The sequence below is a fragment of the Corythoichthys intestinalis genome, chromosome 10 (assembly GCF_030265065.1).
Source record: "Corythoichthys intestinalis isolate RoL2023-P3 chromosome 10, ASM3026506v1, whole genome shotgun sequence".
Lineage (NCBI taxonomy): Eukaryota > Metazoa > Chordata > Actinopteri > Syngnathiformes > Syngnathidae > Corythoichthys > Corythoichthys intestinalis.
Window position 1 is genome coordinate 9907577 of NC_080404.1, and position 16866 is coordinate 9924442.

Genomic DNA, 16866 nt, shown 5'->3' on the forward strand with positions numbered 1-16866 from the left:
ACAATCAGAAGAGGGGACCACACCCTGGGAAAGATTGTGGAGAAGGGTGGATTCGAGACCTTGGGGGACCTGCAGAAACAGTGGACTGAGTCTGGAGTAGAAACAACCAGAGCCACCGTGCACAGGCATGTGCTGGAAATGGCAGAAGCGCCTGACCTGGGCTACAGAGAAGCAGCACTGGACTGTTGCTCAGTGGTCTAAAGTACTTTTTTTCAGATGTCAGCAAATTTTGCATGTCATTCAGAAATCAAGGTGCCAGAGTTTGGAGGAAGACTGGGGAGAAGGAAATGCCAAAATGCCTGAAGTCCAATGTCAAGTTCCCACAGTCAGTGATGGTCTGGGTGACCATGTCAGATGCTGGTGTTGGTCTACTGTATTTTATCAAGGGCAGGGTCAATGCAGCTAGCTATCAGGAGATTTTGGAGCACTTCATGCTTCCATCTACTGAATAGCTTTATGGAGATTAAGATTTCATTTTTCAGCACGACCTGGCACCTGCTCACAGTGCCAAAACCACTGGTAAATGGTTTACTGACCATGGCTATACTGTGCTCAATTGGCCTGCCAACTCTCCTGACCTGAACCCCATAAAGAATCTGTGGGATATTGAGAAGAGGAAGTTGAGAGACACCAGACCCACCACTGTGGATGAGCTTAAGGCCGCTATCGAAGCATCCTGGGCCTCCATAACACCTCAGCAGTGCCACAGGCTGATTGCCTCCATGCCACGCCACATTGAAGCAGTCATTTCTACAAAAGGATTCCCGATCAAGTATTGAGTGCAAAGCTGATATAATTGATTGAAGGTTGACTTTTTTTGTATTAAAAAAACACTTTTTTGTATTGGTTGGATGAAATATGCAAAATTTTAGAGGGATTTTTGGTTTTTCTTGACTTTTTTTTTTTTGCCAAAATCATCAATATTAAAACAATAAAAGGCTTGAATTACTTCAGTTGTGTGTGAATCTAAAATATATGAAAGTCTAATGATTATCAGTACATTACAGAAAATATTTAACTTTATCACAATATGCTATTTTTTTTAGAAGGACTAGTATTTCCCTCACCCATCCATTTTCTATTTTCATACATTTTTGAGAAAGCTCCAGGGAGCCACTAGGCCAGTGCAATTGCCTTGTTTGCTGTCTGTAGCAGAACGAACAGAACAACTTCACATTTAGTGAGGAAAGAACACATCATTTTAATAAAGTAAAGTGAAAAATAAGATACTGTGAGGTAGACTTAGGTACTGTTTATCCTGGAGACAAAATGGTGACTGAGACTCCGGTGTCAGGAAGTTTAAATCGCGGAAGTCGAGCAACACGGGGAATAACTGTACTTTTAATTAAGTAAAAGTGTGTGCCCTTTTTGTTGGTATAGAGACATCTAGAGACCATATATGGTGTATGCCTAGTAAATGATGATAATAAGTTTACTATCTTTTCATATGTAGGCTGTTGTCATATCATCCAGCACAAGTATGTATGTTGATGGCTAGGTTCATACTGCAGGTCTTAATCCACGAATCTGATTTTTCGTGTTTTTCCGAATCGAGTGAGGCATTAAATTGACGGTCTGAACGGGACAAGTCGCATAGAAGTGGACCATTTAAAATCCGATCTGGGCCACATTTTTCCAGAATGTGGCGGGCGGTTTGAACTGTCAAGTCCCCCAAATCGGAATTTATGCAGCAATTACGTAATCAAAGAGCGAGAGAGACATCGCGCTACGGTAGCGGTGCAGCTGTGCGTTAACGCCTAGCTTGCCTTGAACACAGCTTTTGAGGAAGGGACAGGCTTGACAACAGTCATAAAAAATAAAAATGGGTTGAGGATAATCCTGAGAATGATCACTTTTCTCTCTGTTCTATATGAGCAATATTTCAAGATTGCTTACACGGCTGGGAGTCGGGGAAACTGCCCGTATGTGTGTGTGTGTGTGACATGCACGGACAGAGCGTGTATTCAATCGATCCATATAAACTTTGAATATAAGCCTAAACGGGGATTATTTATTTATGTGTGTTATTTGGGTCCTCTTTTTGGAAATCAAAATATGATCTCCCTGTAATGACGGATGACAGCCAGCATGTGTAGTTATTTGTTTTGATGCTTCTGCGCATGCGGGTGTTCTTGCTCAGCGCGTGTTGGGCTGCGAATTAGTGCGCATGCGTAATACTTGAACGGTCTCAATGGACAAAGGCAGTCTGAACGGGCATGCCAAAAAAACAGATATGACAAAAAATCGGATTTGTGCTTACCATTAAGACCTGCGGTACCTAGCCATACTGGTATATGTGCATTATGTTCCACCAGCACGCACTTGTGAGCAAATGTGCCAATCTTCAAAACGCAACAAAAACAAAATGATAGAAGGTTCCCGACACTCACCACCTAGCGTCTGCCCGCGAGCTTTGAGAATGGCAGCATTGATCAACGTTCCGTCGTCGCTAGACTGAAATCCTTTTCCCGACAAGTAGCCAGGAAGACGCAACTTGCTGCCTTGAACTGGTGTCGTCTGCAAAACACAATATGCACTTACAATCAGTTATTATTCTAGTTACTATTATGATTTACTGCCGAAGATCTCTATTCTTAAAATAAGTTGCACCATTCAGGACAAACTTTGAACAAAAAACATGACGTTAGAAAGTGTTTGTTTAAACAGAGTAGTTAATAGAAAATCACTCATGCAGAAGTGAATCAGTTTGGATCACTGGTTTGCTGGGAGAAATGAAATCGTTAGTAGTTAAAGACCAAATTCAAGACCCAATTGGAATCTGTGGTTTCCGAATTTTTAAACGAATGTTTACATCATTTCAAATAATGGAAAACATTTATAATCGGTAGCAAATTCCAGTTGGGTCAATTCAGGAAGCGCTCACGTCATGTACGCCACAATACCTCTGCGGATGAACCTGGGCTCCCGAAGGAGTCGGATGATTTAATTGGAGTGGAGGGTTTGCTGTTTGTAAGCCATGGCTTATCATAATTGCGGCTTATGTGTTGGCATGTCTGGGGAACAACGGCAAATCAACAACACAAAGAAACACGGAATGACAAATCAAATACACAAAAGGCACATGAAATGGGGGAGAAGATTAAACAAAACTAGGGAATAAATAACAAATGATTATACAGTGGTACCTCTACATACGAATTTAATTTATTTCTAGACCTATGGTCGTATGTCGTATGGTGGTATTTTATTCCCATAAGAATACATTTAATAAATTTGTACTAAAGCCCAAAAACCTACGCTAAATGCGTCATATATACTGCAGGTACAATCACAAATAGCAATTACACATAGCAAAACAAATAAATTATAAATACAAATCGGTATAATAATAATAACAATGTAACGAATCGGGTTCTAATGTGGCGGTTGTGTTTTGCATGCTGTTCCAGTGACAGATGAGAGAGTGACAGAGGTGCGTTAAGAGTTTTTACTTTCCCTTTCCATGTTGTGTTGTTGTTGGCGTCGGCTACAGTAGACAATAGCCGTGTTGTGTAGTACAAGTTGTGAAATAAATGATTCAAAACCTGACGAAGCTGGCGACATCCTTGCTGATGTTACAATAATAATTATCACTTATAAACTAAAAAATGTATAACATCTTGATCAGATTATTTTTCCTAAATATAGTCAAATAATTTTCTCCATCTTGTTTAGTGTTAAAGACTAATTAACAGATGAATGTGTCAGGTTATTCTACTTACTGTAAGTAAATATTACTATTTTTTCTTTAGCCCATACATCTAAAAGTTGGTCGTTTTTCACCTATACCAAGAAACATTTGCTTTCTAATAATTTTTTGAACAATATCCATTCTTGAATTAAGAACATTTCTGACAAATAAGCTTTTTTTAAAGATTTAACATACTAATTTATTGCTTAAAATAAAGGCTGAGTTATGCTTTTGCGTTGCGGTGACGGCGTAGCGATGATGAGCATTCAATAATTCTGCAGCAAAGGAATGTGTTGCTCTGTAATTCACCGCCAAGCCACTAGAGGAGTGTTGCATTGTGTTTGTACGGTTTTAGGGAACTCTTCTCAACTTCTAGTTTTCGTCCGGTTACACAACAATGCCAGCGGAGATGGAACGATTGAATGTGGATCTTCAGCTCATCAACATTTAACAACAAATGTTGATCATACAAATGTTGAGGCGCAGGCGACGCAGAAGACTGTTGCGGAGGTGGTGTGACCAACTGTTGATGCCGCACAGAGACTGGCCGTTTAGGGACTTCCCAAATTGCGTTGGAAACCTGGTGGTGGTGATGGTAAACAAGTTATCATAAAAGCACTGTGATGATTTATCAAGTGTGTGAACTAGTGTTGAAAATTAACATCAAAACAACTCTTTTGATACCAAACCTGTGCTTTATTCTTGTGTAGTGTAAAATGTAAATAAGTCAGACTCACAGCAAACATATGTACACAATAAATGATAAAGTGCACCAACCAAAAATACGACATAAAGTGATAAAAAGCTGGCAGTTTTTGGCCGACTGTGTCACCGCTTCGTGTGGCCATTCGCTTCCGAACACACACATACTTTTCTCAGAGGTTCTTCCATTTTTTTATACAATTGCTGACCTCCAGCCCCGTATTTCCAGCAATCTTCTTCCACGAATTGCTTGCCATTTGGCACTCTTTATAATGTCTTGACGAGACATTGTAGAGGTTGTTGCGGACCACTTCGATGATCAGCTTGGTCCATTTTTCGTGTAGCACAACAATGTCTGAAAATGGCGGTGATTTCGCGCTGAACTGGAAACAACAGTCTGAGCAGACCAATCACAGTCCATTTGCATCACGTTACCACGCGTTGACGTGACGCCCAGTTCAGGATTTTGTGGAGTTGCACGTCAGGCTACGGCGGAGGGGTTGTAAATCGGGTCTGCCTAGATGGCGTAGGTATGCCACAGAAGCATAACTTGGCCTTAAGTCTGTTAACCTAATTTTCAGCTAGCTATTTTTCTTATTTCATGAAATCTGAGTAAAATTAACTTGAAGCACTGGCAGATAATTCCACTTAGGTGGAAGAGATGAAGATGCTGAGGTTCTTCAGGACGTATAGGATCAGGAATGAGCATATCAGAGGTACAGCGCATGTTAGAGGATTTGGAGATAAAGTCAGAGAGGCCAGACTGAGATAGTTTGGGCATGTCCAAACCAATTTATATATTTAAATGTTCAGATGTTAAGATTTGAATGAGGCAAAATAACATGCTTTTTCTCTCAAATATATTGGTATAATCATTTGTTTCAGATGTACTGTAATTATTTTCTGTATAAAAATTAATTTGGTGTTCAAAAAGTCTTTTTTCAAACTTGAGTCTTGAAAAAGAGGGGGTCGTCTTATAATCAGGGCCATCTTATATTCGTGCCAATACGGTATTTAAAATTAACACTCCTGTTGTAAGAAAACACATGGTGGTTACACATTTTGCATGTATAAGGTTTGAATAGTAATTGCTTAACTTGTTCAAGTACTTTATCAAGTCTTACTTAAATCTTTTATGCATTTTTTCATTTAACTACATAACTTAATAGTTACTTAAAACAGTTGTGTGAAACCACTTGAAATAAGGTTCTTGACTAAATACCATGTATCTTTTTTTGAGTGCAGGCAGGAGGTCTATAAGACGACCAAAGAGGAGGTTTATGGATGTAGTTAATGAGGACATAAAGGTAGTTGGTGTGACAACTGATTCGCTGTGGCGACCCCTGAAAGGAAAAGGCGAAAGGAAAAGATTTCTAGGAGATATACATTACAAATAAGGGAATTCAACTAGTTTTCAGTTAGTGTGTATTAGCAGTTAAACCGTGTTGTATTGCACAAGTTCTGAAATAAATGTTTAACTAGTTTTCAGTTAGTGTGTTTTAGCAGTTCAACCGTGTTGTATTGCGCAAGTTCTGAAATAAATGATTAAAAACCTGACGAACCTGGCGTCTTCCTTGCCGATGTTACAATAATAATAATTGTCACCTCACAACTCATACACTGCAATTTTATAAAGTCTTAATGAGATTATATTTCGTAAATCTATTCAAATATTTTCACCATCTTCTTTTAGGTATTAAAGACTAGTTAACAGATTCATGCGTCAAGATTATTCCACTTTAAGCAAATATTACTATATGTTCTAATTAAGCCCATACATATAAACGTTGGTAATTTTTCACCTAAATCAAGAAAAACTTGCTTTCAAATAATGTTTTGTACAATATTTATTCTTGAATTAAGAAAATTTCTGAAAAACAAGCTTTTTTTTAAAAAGATTAAATATACTAATTTGTTGCTTAAAATAAGTCTGTTAAGCTTATTTTTAGCAAGCTATTTTTCTTATTTCAAGCAATCTGAGAAAAAAATTACTTGAAGCACTGGTAGATAATTCCACTTATTTCTAATAGAGTTACACTGAAAACATAGGGATTTAACAATAGTTTTAAGGAGGTGTGTTTTTGCAGTGTAATGACTGGCGAACAGAGGTCGGAGGAGGACTGTCAAGATCGTAGACATATTCCATCATTTCAATCTTAATTTCAATGGTAAGCGTCACCATTTTCCTTTTTTTCACCGCCTGCACTAACGTTCTTGGGACCCATGTTGATTTCTCTAACAAGAAAATCTTCCGTGCTGCTGTCTTGTGTGAAAACAATAAAATTGCGACGCTGTTGCAAACAGTCATATTTTGAGCATGCTGTCATATGTGAGACAAATGACCAGTCAAATTTTATGTGGCTGTCGAAAGGCTCGTATGTCGAGATGTTCGTGTGTCGGGGTACCACTGTAATTACACAGAACAAATGAGATTGAAATGGCAAAAGAAGGATGATTTTGCAGTTGAGAGGCCATAGAACTACAGAACTTGTATTCTTCTCACCTTCGGTGTGCTGTTTACTGCCGGGTTGGACGGGATGACACAGCTTTGGCTGGACATTGACCTGTTAGGCGAGGAGGGCCGAGAGCGTCGTCCCCGGTAACGGAAGCTTGCCATAACTTGCGTGGTGCCTTCGGGGACCATAAATTTCTCTCGTAGCTCCATGTTGGTCCTGCCTTTGGCTGAAAGAAAGCGTGCAAAATCGAAATAAACAACTTCGCATGCCTCTGTTTTCTTGTAGAAAAGATGTTGATGGTCTCAAATGGTAAACATTTGATGATGACAATAAATGTGAATGAATGGAAACCAACAACACCAAAGGACATGCGCATGTTGCACATCTTCGCTGTGTTGCAACGGCAGCCACACTGAGTTTTTGACACAAGAAGATTCTGCATTTGATCCAGTGCATTCATATAAAAACCCACAGGACACTTCATTAGGTATACCAGAAGAATCTTTGTAAATTACATATTTTCGAGACACCTTGCTGCTTTATCTGTGTCAATCAAATCAGAGTATCCTTGTTTTATACATTTTGGTCTCTTAAAGCGGAATTTTTGACATTATGCTTAATCTTCGAGTTAGCAGGGGTTTAAGTAGTCGGTGGAGTTGATTTCAACAAATTCCATGCAATTTTGTCAGGTATATTCATGTCTCCGGAGTGGCAAAGCTAGCCCGAGTCAATGGTCCCATCTTAGCATGTCAATAAAAAAATGATATTAACACACCTAACTTAGTCAAATAAATTCAAAATGCAGATCATTCTTCCAAATATCCATGCGGCCAAAACGTCACACCAAACTGCCGTAATACATTTTATTCTGCAGGACTATTTTTTTAGGTGAGTAATGTGACTACAATTGAGAGGAGTGCTTCGGCCACGCTGCATTTGAGTAAGGCGGGAAGTAGTTTCGACCTCAAAGCATTCCAAGCGAATGTAGACAACAAGATGGCTGATCACAACAAATTGTTTTGCTTTTGGTCACCCAAAGACATTTTCACCTCCAGCAAACCTGCCTTCCTGTAACTAATCAAATAATGGAGGAAAAACGACAGCTAATGTAAATAGCACACACTGAAAACTGCCTTCTTTAGTTTTACTTTTTAACAGTCTACTTTTCGACAGGCACCGCCATTTTGTCAAGTGACGTCAGCTTGAAGCAACTTGTTAAGTCGGGGCACTTTTTTTTTCTCCCGACTTCGCGACAATGGCCTCCCATTTTGAGTTGCGTTCCAGTGATATTTTTCCTAGGTTGGAAAACTTGAATTCATCATCAATCTACACTGAAGAGCGACAACATGGTGAAATGTGCATTTAGAGAAATGGCCAAATGAAGAACCAGGAACAATATAAACTGTGGTTACTTGCTGCTGGTTACGACATAAACACACCGGTGGAAAAAATATCACTCAGCTCTGCAGCCTGTTCCCTGCAGGGCTGCTGGATTACAAATGTTGCTGTTCATACTAAAATTATTGCCATGCAATGGTAAGTTTTAATAACTATCCTGAAAACATAGCCAACACTAATGATTGCGTGGTTCATCGATGATTCTCATGTGTGCATACGTTCTTTTTTTATTAGCATTCACAGATGGGACCATTGACTTGCGCTAGCTTAGCCACTCCATAGCCTTGAAACTAACATATAACAGAGAAACTGCGCGGAATTTGTTGAAATCAACTCCACCGACTAATTAAACCCCCGCCAACTCGAAAATTAAGCTTGATGTCAAAAAATCTGAAATCCTCTTTAAGTACTGTCCCAGAATATCACTTATCTCCATTTGAATCTCTAATAGTAGTTATTATATCCTAATGTTTAATATATTTAATCAAAATAAATGTACAGTGGTATTGCTACTTACGAATTTAATTGGTTCTGAAAGTAGTTTCGTGAACTTAAAATTCTGAAAGTAGAGACGTGTTTTCCATGTAAATGCCCTGATCTGTTCCAAGTCCCCCAGTATTCAGACATAAATCCTAATCAACGATGAAAGATGAGAATTGTAATGTAAATATAATTGTAAAATAGAAATAGAGTAAAGAATGAAAACATTTATAATGATAAATGCAAAATAAATCTGTATTGACTTATACTAACTTTTATTTGTATCGGTTCAGCCCACACCGTTCAATTCAAACCTTTGTTTTCTAAAAATACTAAAGAAACATTTTGAAAACTTCCAGGAAAATTGTCCAGACTTAATGAGTAAATCTAAAATGCATTATTTGAACACAAGTTATATTAACATACACAATAAATACAAGCTTGTTAATCATCTCTTACCTATTCGGGAATTTAAAAAATAAATAAATAAACATTTGTCTTAAGACCACTCAATATTGTCAAAATAAAGAAATTAAATATAACTGAAAAAACTTATTTTTCAGAGAATAACAAAAATAAATAAAAATTGAGGCATCGTTCAAGTAAAACACTACTGATTTTGTCCACAAGCACAAACTCAACAAAAAATGAAAGATCCTATGGGCTGCTTTAAGACCACATAAAATGAAAAGTAAAATTGGGAAGAAGGGGGTAAACCTCGGTTCACTACAGTTCTCACAGTTTAATTAACGTTAACAGAAGAAAACACATACAGGAGGACACTTCTCTCTAAGCAGCATCCTACTTGAGTTTTGCAGGTTAGCAAGTTCACACAGTTGAACGTTATGCTAACTCTGATGCAGGTCAGGCTTTCAGTAGCAATATTAGTGGTGTGTTTCCTACTTCCACAAAATTCACGTCTTTTCACATTTCTTACATTGGCTGCCGCTGGCTGGAAAAAAAAAACTTGTAATATCCCTAATATCTAATATGTGTGTGTGTGTTAGTGTGTGTGTGTGTGTGTGTGTGGTGGGGGGGTGGGTCACGTTATTAGCCAATCAAATGTGCTTTTAGGAGGAAAAAAATGGACCGGCACATTCAGCAAGTGTAAAGATGTACATGTGAGTCTGAACATAATAAAATAATTCACTTAGTAATAGTGGGGTCAATTACAACCATTAAAACATAAGCAGACATACATAAACATAAGTACAAACACAAACATAAGTAGAGACGTTCGTAAGTAGAGGCACCACTGTGTGTGTGTATATATACAGTATATATAGCAATTAATCTTTCATTTTTGGAATGCCCAAGACATTTCTTTGCGAGCAATTTAGCTAATATAACCTGTATACAGTTGTAACTCTACATACGAAGTTGAAATGGTTGTATGTTGAGCAGGATTTTCCCATAAGAATACATTATAATTCCATTAATTCGTTCCACAGCCCGAAAACCTACACTAAATTCTTAATAAATACTGCTGGTACTATTACAAATTGCAATTACACATAGCAAAACAAATAATTAAAAAAAAAAAAAACTGAATAATAAAATAATAATTCCTGAAATGTAACGAATCGGGTTCTAATGTGGCAGACGTGTTTTGCGTGCTGTACCTGAACCTACCAAGTTGCTGACGTGACAGAAAGAGGGAAAGGTGCGGTTGAGATTTATTTTCTCTTTTAATGTTTTGTTGAGAACACCTTAAACTGCGGCAGACAGTAGGCGTGTTGTGTTGCACAAGTTCTGAAATAAATGATAAAAACCTGACCAAGCTGGCGATTTCACCACAATAATAATCGTCAACTTAACTTATAAAGATTGGCGAAGCGAGGTCGGAGGAGGACCGTGAAGATCGTCGACAATCTATGGCCGTATTGTTGAGCCAGTTTACGGATGCGCACCCCACGCTCAAATTTTTCTATCATTTCCATCTTCGTTTCAATGGGAAAAAAACCCATTTCCTTGATTCACCACCTGCACTAACCTTCTTGGAACCTATGTTGATTTCTCTCACAAGAAAATCCGACATGCGTCCGTCTGCGGCGCTGTCATGTCGTCATTTTTCGAGCATGTCGTCAGATGTAGAAACAAATGGCGAGTCAAATTTTACGTCGAATGTCGAAAAGATCGTATGTCAAGGTACCACTGTACATTGAGGAAGTAATTTGAAATTTTAATTATTGGCGAGATAATAAATAGAGCTAATTAAATTTCAAATACTGTGTATGAATGACTGTATTCTTTCATTTTTATTTATTCAATAAGCCTTGCAAATTGAATACATGTGTCCAGCAAGTCTAACAGAATTTTGTACGGGGTTCCCTAATATTGTGCCCAGCGAGTATATGCATGAATGTCTTCAAATATTCTTGCAACAAAAAAATCTTCCTCACTAGTTGTTAAAACAAACTTGAGTGTGAGTTGCATGCCACCCACCTTGTCAAAAACAAAGTCAGTACATTTTGTTTTTGTTTGTTTTTTAAACTGTAATTCCTGTTTGTCTGATTGAAGCAAAAGGGGAGAGCTGCAAAAAAATTTCGGCCGAGGGCCTCCCGCTTGCATGCCCATGAGGAGAGAAAGATGCCCTAGTAGCTGATGTGACCACAAAAGAACAAACATGCATGAACACTAAGGTGAATGAGTGCTGAGTTTCACACTGAGCACTGTATACTATATACAATACACCTTCACACACCCATGGGCCCAACACAAGTAGCACACACTGGGATGCGTGAACAGACATACCACTGGTGGGTTCATGGAGCAGGGAAAGAAAGTGTGAGATTTGCCAACCTATAGGAGACTGAGTAATCGAAGAGTTTGATTCGGAGCGCAACATTTTGCTGCCATGGTGATGAACTAGAAGAAATGATGAAGGTTGTTGAGCAGCAGGACAGAAACAAGAAAAGAATATGAGGCGTTTGCATACTCATTTCAATGTATACATTGAATAGAATAAGTACTCACTGCTGTTCAAATGCCAGTTTTTGTAATATATTTCAAAAAACCAAATAAACAATATATAATTTTAAAGCAATTGACGCTAATATTGTGACCAATACAGGGTTCTTGGACCATTTTAAAAGTCAAATTTAATGATTTTTAGGACATTTTTAAGAGCTTAAAAATATAATTTAAGACCAAAACACGTCAAACTATTTCTGATGATGTTTCCGCTGAAATATGTCAGGTAAATAAAACCACCTACTATTGCCTGGGACAAAAGAAAGGGTTTGACGAATATATAAGTGTAGGCAAAATGAACTCTATACAACTATTTCTGATGAAGAAATACTACTGCCACAGACCACTGGTGTTTTTCTCTTTTCACGTACGACTTGACGAATTTGACACCCATTGTCCCGAATGAAAAAGTCTTTTTGAAGACTTTGCAGTTGAGCTGGGAACCTCTGGGAGCCTCACGCTACTATTTGCGATACAAGGCTCACAATTGGGCGATACAGCAATCGAAAATCAATCAATACTGTACATGGGTCAGGAAATCATTCTAGGATATTCTGTATCTTTTGGACTATAAGTCGCACCAGCCAAAAAATGCGCAATGAAAAGGAAAAAAACATATACAGTGGGGAGAGCAAGTATTTGATACACTGCCAATGGGTTTTCCCATTGGCAGTGTATCAAATACTTGTTCTCCCCACTGTATAAGTCGCACCGGAGTATAAGTCGCAATTTTTGGGGGAAATTTGATAGAATCCAGCACCAGGAACAGACATGTCGTTTTGAAAGGCGATTTAAAATAAAAATACAATAGAGAACAACAAGCTGAATAAGTGTACGGTATGCTAACGTTACATGACTCATAAACAACGAACTGAGAACGTGCCTGGTATGTTAATGTAACATAGCTATTAGAGAGTTATTCAGATAACTATAGCATAGAGAACATGCTAACAAGCAACAATGATATAATAATGTGTAAATAATTTAACACATAAGTCGCTCCAGAATATTCGACGCACCCTCTGCCAAACTGAAAAAAAACTCCGACTTATAGTCTGAAAAATACGGTACTAAACCATACTATTTTATTGAACCCAGTTTAATTTTTGCTTGTAAGATTGAGAAATGCTTTTATTTATACACTCACTGGTGATTTTTATTAAGTACACTTCTTAAATACTTGAGAGCCCAGATGTATCTTAAAGTGTATATGACACCAGAAAGCATGTTTATTTCATATCACACACTGTATTTTATGCTCCTGAATGAAATGGACCGCCTGGATGTGAGTGGAAGCGATCGATATATTTATTCAACTTTTTGAATCCCACGCCATGAAAATGAGTGACCAGTCTCTGATTGAGGAAGAAAGCAGATGTGACGTCAGTGGATGAGATCATGTTCACTATACAGCCATACTATTGTATGGAGAAGGATTGCGGATTCAGTTAGTTTTGCATATTAATCCATTTATTTTTCGCGTCACGCCAGCCCAATGTGCTGCAGGCTCTTGTTGCTACACCAGTGAGAGTGGTGTGAGCCATTTTGGGTTTCCAAAAGATCATGTTTACAGCGAAGTATGGGCAAAACAAATCCAACAATCGAGGGACCATTGGATGGATGGGAAAGTTAGTAGGCCACGTGTATTATGTTATATCAAATACTGGGATCATGGCACAAACTTTAATACGGAGGTGGCTTGCATTTTGTGGGTAACAATGCTCACCATCGGCTGATAAAGGGGGGAGTACTTGCGTTCACTGGTGTGTGACGAACCGCCGGTCGTCGACCGGTGAAGGCGGGAGTGCTTGCCTTCATCTGCCGTCGAACATGGCGTGTGACAAGCCGCCTGACGTCTGCTGGTTTGTCCACCAAAAATGCGCCATTTTCAGTGTTCATTCCCCTGCTGCATCCTAGGCAACAAGCACTCCCGCCAGATGCTCGCTGACATTGCCCTGGGTCCGGCGGGACTGCTTTCCGGGGCTGCAGCAGGGGAATGACGAGTGATCGTAGTCCGCTGGAACTTGCTCACCCCGGAGGCTGGCCGATCGGTGAGGGCAATCACTCACGCTGCTGTGTGTGACAAGAGTCAGCGCAGTTTTGTGTGCTTTTTCATGTTCAAAAGGCGAGGAAGAGACTTGGAAGAGCCGCTGGGTTCGGGTTAACTCTCACGCCTCTTCTTTTGTTTACGCTCTTTCCTCCAAGGAGTCAGCAGTTTTGACCATTATGCAGTAATTTAACCGTCATACTGAATAAATGCATTTTTAATATTTTCATATACCATTTAGCACAAGACTGTTATTTGTCATGACAATATGATTTATATGGTAGTTGTGGAATTAATAATTATACAAAGAATATCGTGTAATAATATTGGAGTAGAGAGATAAAAACAATGATGACATTTTATGTTACCCATGCAGTCCGCGCCAATCATTAGCCTCTTGTTTGTTGTCTCTGTCGCCTTTTTCCCGTTCTGAATCTTCCTCCTCCTCCAAATACGACTCAAACATATAAGGCTGTATGTCACTTACTTCCTCTGGATCGACAATATCGTTCAAAAAATCCACACTTGAACCAGAATTGCTGAAAAACGCTTCCTCCTCCGTTGTGCTCAATGCTAAATACTTCACTTAGGGACGTCATCACCAGGATGGAGGCGCCAAGAGCGCTATGATGACAGGAGGAGTTTAACGGCAGCTTTAAAGACGCATTTCTCGTCATTTGCGCTTAGCCAAATTGTTGTATATAGTTGAATCGTCTCAATTTTTTTATTTTGATTCCAAAAATAATGCTATTTAAGATTTCAGTTTAGGTGTCATATACACTTTAATGTTGTGGGCAGTGAGTGTATATTTTTAGTACGGTGCATTATCACTTGTTTTTGTAATATAATGGGCCTTTTTTCTCTACCTGTTTACCTTGTGCGCTTGCAAAGACATGACAGAGGATGCGTGCCAAAAAGTGCTTGTGACACTTTTCACGCTGCCATAAAACTGAACTTTTAAACTCACCTCGACAGGGGTCGTTCTTCACCAGGAACTCGTCCAGCGCCATCCAGCCTCCACCCACACGCACCATCACGGTGCTGCGCAAGATGCGTACTAGGCGAAGCTGCTGGGAATCTCCGAACTACAGCGAGATGGAGGAGTGAGGGGAAGAATTTATAAAGAGCAATAAAACAAAGAGGGCATATGTGAACTAGGACTACTTGAACACTTCAGCCTTGAACCAGAACAACACTGGAAACCAGCTGAGTGTGACATTTACATCACTTATATTTTGTGTCAATTAAGAGCCATACGCATGCAAAACTTTGGGATCTATAATTAATTATCTAAATCAGACCATGTTTCCTTTGTGTGTTGCAAAGGTTTCACACAAATTAAACTTTGACACAACAACATCAATTTTTCATTCTCAAATACACAAACAGCTCAAGGTCAGTCCAAATGGCTTTACTTCCATTCGTTTACAATTGATTTGTAGTACTGATGGCACATTAAAACTCAATACAGATAGTCCTCGGGTTACGAACGAGTTCCCTTCCAACGCTGGTGACGCAACCTGAATTTCTGCGGGAATCAGAATTAACACTTTAAGTACCCCTAAATACCCCCTAAATCTCAAAATAACTATCCAATAACATGTACTATACATCATTGTACTGTCCTTGCTAAGACGTTGGAGCTAAGTTCTTGATAGACAGCGAGCTAAACTGTCATTTTTCCCTCTCTTTCTGTCACTCGGCTGCATGACAGGAGCAAATGCGCTCTTCTTCGTGTGCACAAATACGTTCTTGTTCGTGCGTACATGCGCTCTTACTCGTGTGCATACTACTACCTCCGCTACACTTCCTGCGCCAAAATAAAAACACATTATAATCAAATACACATTTCGCCAAAGGGCAGAACAGTCATATTAATAAAGTTAAAAAATAAGATTCTGTGAGGTACAATATGGTACCGTTTTTCGACACACACACACAAAAACGACTGGAGACAAAATGGTCAAAAGTCAAAATCACAGAAGTCCGGTACATCGTAACCCGGGGACTACCTGTAGTTTTTATTATCTGGAACCACTGTACTGTATAACCCTTAGATGCATAAGTGGTGAGGTTTTTTTCTTAAAACATCTTTGTAATGAAAAACTTCAAAACCTCAAAAACATGTTTTTGATATAATGCCATTCAATTTCTTAAAGTTTTTATACACTTAAAAAAATTGTAATTTTTCTATTTTCTACCCCAACCTTCCATATGTGGGTCAAAAATTACCCACATGCATTTTCTATGGAGTCCAATGGGAACCTTTGGGTGTCAGGAATAAATTAACTGTGGACCACAAAGACTAGGTATATACAGTGCTGGCCAAAAGTATTGGCACCCCTTGCAATTCTGTCAGATATTGCTCAATTTCTCCCCGAAGATGATTGCAATTACGTTGGTAGTGATATCCTCATTTATGTTGATGTGCAATGAAAAAACACAAAAGAGAATGGAAAAAAAAAAAATCATTATCGTATTACACAAAAATGGGCCGGACAAAAGTATTGGCACCCTTTGAAAAATCATGATGCCTCTCTAATTTGTGTAAATAATAGCACTGGTTACTTACCTGTGTCACATAACAGATGGTGGCAATAACTAAATCACACTTTCAGCCAGTTAAAATGGATTCAAGTTGACTCAGCCTCTATCTTGTGTCCATGTGTGTACTACATTGAGCATGGAGAAAGGAAAGAAGACCAAAGAACTGTCTAAGGACTTGGAAGCAAAATTGTGAGGAAGCATGGGCAATCTCTAGGCTACAAGTCCATCTCCAAAGACCTAAATGTTCCTGTGTCTACCATACGCAGTTCCATAGGTGTCAATAAGTGTAAAGCCCCTGGGCACTGTAGCTAACCTCTCTAGATGTGGACAGAAAAGAAAAATTGACGAGAGATTTTTACGAAAGATTGTGCGGATCGTGGATAAAGAACCTCGATAACATCCAAACAAGTTCGAGTTATCCTGCAGTCCAAGGGTACAACAGTGTCAACACTTACTATCTGTCGGCGTCTGAATGAAGAGGGACTCTAAGATACCACTTAGGCCAGGCTGGAGTTTGGCAAAACGTACCTGAGAAAGCCAAAAACGTTTTGGAAGAATGTTTCCTGGTCATG

At 38.9% G+C, this 16866-nt stretch overlaps 1 protein-coding gene across 13 annotated transcripts in view; it reads right to left on the reverse strand.

The window, feature by feature from the left end:
- Nucleotides 1–16866, reverse strand: part of dst (dystonin) — a 255373-nt gene that overhangs the window by 5161 nt on the left and 233346 nt on the right. For 6 of the 13 annotated variants that reach the window (XM_057848283.1, XM_057848273.1, XM_057848277.1 and 3 more), the window contains 4 exons: nucleotides 14715–14832; nucleotides 6897–7075; nucleotides 2904–3014; nucleotides 2391–2517 (listed from right to left, as the gene is read on the reverse strand). In XM_057848283.1, coding sequence (XP_057704266.1) covers nucleotides 2391–2517; nucleotides 2904–3014; nucleotides 6897–7075; nucleotides 14715–14832 — 535 coding nt within the window. Of the gene's footprint in view, nucleotides 1–2390; nucleotides 2518–2903; nucleotides 3015–6896; nucleotides 7076–11481; nucleotides 11596–14714; nucleotides 14833–16866 lie in introns of all 13 variants that reach the window. The other 7 variants (XM_057848279.1, XM_057848280.1, XM_057848281.1 and 4 more) reach the window with 3 other exon arrangements.